At 36.6% G+C, this 5,497-nt stretch overlaps 1 protein-coding gene across 1 annotated transcript; it reads right to left on the reverse strand.

Annotated features, from left to right (window-relative positions):
• Positions 1 to 3,467: 3,467 nt before the first annotated feature.
• SAMD00019534_101570 (hypothetical protein) lies at positions 3,468 to 4,424 on the reverse strand (the record flags this gene model as incomplete). Its single annotated transcript, XM_012894796.1, has 1 exon — positions 3,468 to 4,424. A coding segment is annotated over one exon (957 nt), but the record flags the coding sequence as incomplete, so codon positions are not given.
• Between the last annotated feature and the right edge of the window lie 1,073 nt (positions 4,425 to 5,497).

Genomic DNA, 5,497 nt, shown 5'->3' on the forward strand with positions numbered 1-5,497 from the left:
GATGCTGGATACACAAGGTTCTTGTTATGATTAATGTTTAGAAGTTCCAGATTGATCAGGGATGGAGGGAAGGTATACTGTTCATCAGGGGATGTAGGGATGGAGAGATCCGTCAGTAAATGAAGATGACTCAAATCGATCGAATGAGTGAATGCTGGCAACTCAAGGTATGTGAGCGAGGTAGGTAATTGGGTGGCCACATTGATTGATTGATCGAATAGACCGAGGTAAAGAGATTGGAGATTGCTGTTGGGTAATGATCCTTCTTGTAGTGGATGATCATACTCGGCCAGACGTAGTTTAACCAAGTTGGTAGGTAGTGCACCTGGAATGAGTGGATGATTGAATGTGCCCATGGACAGAGTGGTCAGTGATCCAGGGAGCTTGGGCATTGAAGGTTGATTATATTCATAGAGTACCAACACTCTTAACGAGGTTAGTCTAACCAAGAGATAAATGTCAACATTATCAATGACGGCTAGATGGAGTTCGGTGAGTGTGCATAGTGGCAGCTCGAGCTCAGACATTGACAGGTTGGTTGGAGCGTTCATCGTCAGATTCCTAACTGATGATGGGATTGATCCTGGTGAAGTATTTTCTCCATCGATCTTGAGCTTTGTCACTGACTGTGGGATGAGTCCAACTGGTATTATCGGACATTCAATCGTTAGATTGGTCACTGATGGTGGAATGACTCCAGGGTTAAGTGGTTGATCACAATGTAGATGTAGGTGAGTGACCGAGTTTGGAATGACTCCCGCATCCAATGATTGAGTACATGTGATCATTAGTCGAGTGAGTGTTGCAGGTAGTGATGTGATTGGTTGAGTCGATGTAATGTCAAGGCTGTGAATTCGATAGGGTAGTGAGTCGAATGATAGACATCTTGTCTCTGGTTGTTCATGTACTAATAACATTGTTATGTTGTTGTTGTTGTTTGGTATAGGTTGGTCGTGCTCAATCACTAGGTAGTTGATGTCATCGATTGACTTTGTACCAATACCGAATTGAAATGGTGATGTTGCCTTGGGGAATACACCTGGTTCTCCATTATACAATGTCATTGATGATGATGATATTATAGTGTCACGGTTGTCGTACATCTGTTTACATGTCATTATAAAACACAATACATCCAGTGCATCATTGACATGTTTGATCACCTCTCTCAATATTATAATTGGCAGGTATATCAATGACATTATTATTATTAATATTATTGTTATCTCAATGAATGAACGAATGAATGAGCGATGATTGAATGATGGCTTTTGTCTTGAAACCCAAATTTAGTAATTTTCCAGAATTGATGGCAACAAACCATAAATAATATATGTTTCAAACTTATAATCTTTATGTATTATTAATAATGAATGATATTACAAGATCTCTTAACAGCAATCAAAGGATAATGAAGAAAAATAATAATCAAAAAGAAAAAAATATTACAAAGAGATCTGTCCACAATCAATCAAGTATTATAATTATTTATTGGAATGATTCCATTCATTCACTCGTCATTATTAATATTAAAGTCATAAGATAATAGGCCACCATTATGAAATGGTGATAGGATTAGTGTTGTATGATTATCCATAATTCTCATGCTCCACCAAGTCTTTAGATCTTGAGCTAAAGCGAATTTCCTGATGATTGTGATGCCAGGAATTTGGAAAGTAGACAACACAAATGCATGGTTCAGATCCAAATAGAAGTTATCGCAAGTGATTCTAACTCTTCGCAATATGTTGCAATCATTCATAATTGAATCAAACTGACTAAGGTCCATAATGGACAGTGATGTGACAGATGGCGGTATGTACATGTCTTCTGACGATTTGTCTGTGATTATAAAGTTGACAAGACTTGGAGGTGAGAAATAGGGTTGGTTGAGTAAATAGCCATTACAACTTAGTCTGGTGAGGCTTGGTGGAATAGCGATTTGAGTCGGATTGAATCGTGGAAACAGGAGTGTTTGCAAAGTTGATGGTAGTACCAATCCAGGAGCAACGATATCTACAACACTGAGATATTCCTTTGGGACATGACTGTTCAAGTCGTCAGGTTTGTATACATCAATTGTCAGGTGAGTCAGTGTCAATGGAAGTACATTGTGCTTGATTGGGGCTATGTATTCGGTCATTTTCAATGATTGAAGTTTGTTGGGCAGTGCTCCTGGTTGGAGCTCACACATCAAACCATTCAACTCTAGGCGAAGGATACTGTTGGGTAGTACACCAGGTTGAAGTGGATGATCAAAGCTCGACATGTAGAGAAATAATAGATTGTTTGGAAGTGCACCTTGTTCCAGAGGATGTGTGTAGTTCATCAAGAGAAGATTGAGCAGTGATGCAGGGAACTTGGGTAGTCTGGGCTGATAGTAGTAGACTGTTAAGTGTTCCAATGAGTTCAATGAGGAAAGGAAGTCTAAATTGTCCATATGGCAATGGATACGCAGCTCTGTGAGTGAGTTGGGAAGTGATTCAATGATCACTCTCTTGAGATGAATGAAAAGATGTTTGACGGTTTGAGCGAATGAGCTTGATGTCAGTGTCGTTATATCGGTATCTGCTTCACCTTGTTCATCATCATCATTATAAGGTGAGAGCACCACCCTTGACCTGTCCTGAATGACATCATCATTGCCATAATCTCCAAGAGTTGGATAAACAATGTCTTCGAATGATTGAGGGCCAACTCCAAATCTGAATGGCGAGCGGAGTACTAGATCGAATGATTCATCATCATCATAACTGAATTCATCCTYCCTCTCGGTCGTACACTTCGAGTCGTGATGCATTGAGTAGTGTATCTCGCCTACTATAAGTATATTTACAACAGAGTATGAAGCAGATAGTGTCCAATGCATCATTCAAATGTTTGATTACTTGGCATAATAAGATTGGTGATAAATTTATAATAGTTGTACCGACACTTGTTGTTGTTGTTGTAGGTATCTGCTCACAGTGATTGTCACTCATTATATCTATCTCTATCTCTTTGTCTTGTTCACTCAAACAAAAGTATGTGAAATGATCACTTTTTGATGTCAATGTTTATTTTGATTGAGTGAAAGGATACCTCCATTATGAGAAGGCGAGAGTATAAGTACTGAATGTTTGTCTAATACTCGCATGTATAACCAGAATACCCTATTATCAGCCATTATGTTTATCCTTATTGTTGTACCAGGTTTGAATAGACTTGCAAGTTTGGAGTTGGGGTACAAAGGTCTGTAAGGTCCTTCACTATAAAAGTCAGTACCATTGAAGATCCTGACCGATCTCAATGTGTCGGGATAGTCTACATCAAAATCAAGTGCCTCAGAACCAACTAAAGACAACTTCTGGAGTGATCCTGGTATGTGCTTCAACAATGGATTGATGGATTTGTCCCAGGTGTCAAGATTCAGCTTCATTGAAGTGACAGTCGATGGAATATAATCGGAAGTATATCCATCCTTATAAATAACTGGTTGTTGATGGCGGCATTGGCATTGGATGTTTGTTGATGAACTTGCCACCAAACACCAGTTTAAAGAGGCAAGGTGGTATGTTTGTGTTGTATGGATAAAAGTTCGGATGTATGAGGGTGACTAATGTTGTTGGAAGTGTTAACCTCCTCTCCATATTGTCGAGTGATAGATGGACTAGTGGGACATTGCTTAGATCAAGATCGTGATTGTATGCCATCATCTCCAAATGTGTTAGTGATGATGGTAGATCACCAACTTTCATTGGATGATTGTATTGTTGGAGGAAAAGTTCCTGAATACTATTGGGTAGAGATCCATAATGCAAACGAATATTCAATCTATTCATATGTAGTTTGATTAGATTGTTGGGCAGTGATCCTGATACTATTATATTGTTGAATTTCTCCATGAATAGTGAGGATAGGGAAGTTGGCAATTTTGGAATACTATTAATGTTGTCTATACTCATATATTTCAATGATCTGAATCCACTAAAGTCAATGTTGGTAACTACTCGGTTTGAAAGAAAGAGTGACGTCATTGTGTTTGGGATGGTATCAATTGACAAATTGGATTGGCTGTTCAGATCTATCAAGAGACATGCTACCGAGTTGGGAATACATCCTGGGGAGAGTGCCAAATATCCAGATAGATGAAGTTGTTTTACAGAGGTTGGTATCAATCCACTGGGGAAGCCTTGACTTTGATGATCTTTTGAAATTCTTGTTATTCTCAAATCCACCACAGAATCTGGGATTATTCCAATCCTTGGGATAAACCCATTATCAAACTCAATTGTGAGTTTGGTTATGGTGTTGGGAAGTGATCCGTCGATCAAATGTTGATCGGAGAATTTAATGTCTAAGGTGTTGAGGGCAGATGGAAACTCGACTTTGGACAATGGTTGGTCTTCTCCTCTCAATCTCAGTGCCATTGATGTCTCATCATTCACCACCGGTGGATATTCACAAAAGTCAATGATTGATTTGGTACCAATTCCAAATTTGAATGGAGAAAATAATTGAGGTTGACAATAATTCTTGGGATAGTAAATTAAAAGTTTGGAAGAGTTGATAAGAATATGTCTCCACTGGTATACATGTTTACAAGTAATAATTAAACAAATTGAGTCAAGTGCATTATTAATAAACTTTACAACATTACATAATAAAGTCATTGGTAATAAAAGAAGATTTGTTGGATATGTTGTTGCATTTGTAAATGTTGATGTTGTAGTTGTTGTATTTGATGAGAGTTCATTTGAATGATTAATAAATGATTCTATTTGTTTCATTTCTAGAAACAGTATTATTGATACTAAAATTATATGTATGAAGAATAACAATGAATGTGAATTAAAGAATGAATTAAAGTATATGTGTATGAGTACATTCCATTTATGTTTGTGTGTATGTTTCTGGATATTTAGTTAGTAGAATGAAATGACATTTGAACTTCATTGGGATGCAAAAGGAATTCGACTCTTGGTGTTTGGGAGGGAGCAAACTTTTTATTTTTCATCAGATAATCACATTGGTATTCTTGCTAAGATAATAATTCACAAACATAATTCACGTTATTAATAAATTATTCTATACTCTGGACTCTATCTTATTTATATATCTAGATTGAATGATACTTTAAAATGATACTTCATTCAATCAATTTTTTAAATACATCAAGAAATTATCTATCTCGATGTATCTTGGTCGGATGAACATTTGGAATGGTCTAACCAATTGGATTAAATTACTCAAGTAGTAGAGATCTAATCCTTAATAAAGTAGACAGTTTCAAAATTCCTTGAGATAAAGAATTATAATGAACAATAAAAAAAAAAACAAAAAAAAAAAAAAAAAAAAAAAAAAAAAAAAAAAAAAACAAAAAAAAAAAAAAAAATATGATACCTATTGATCACCTGATGACTGTTGGAATTATATTTACAACTCCTGGAATAGTCAGTGAAAGAGTGAGAGCCACACATCATATTGTGCACAAGAAGCAAAAAAGGTGACTGTGGTA

Source organism: Acytostelium subglobosum (genome assembly GCF_000787575.1).
Source record: "Acytostelium subglobosum LB1 DNA, scaffold: scaffold25, whole genome shotgun sequence".
Lineage (NCBI taxonomy): Eukaryota > Evosea > Eumycetozoa > Acytosteliales > Acytosteliaceae > Acytostelium > Acytostelium subglobosum.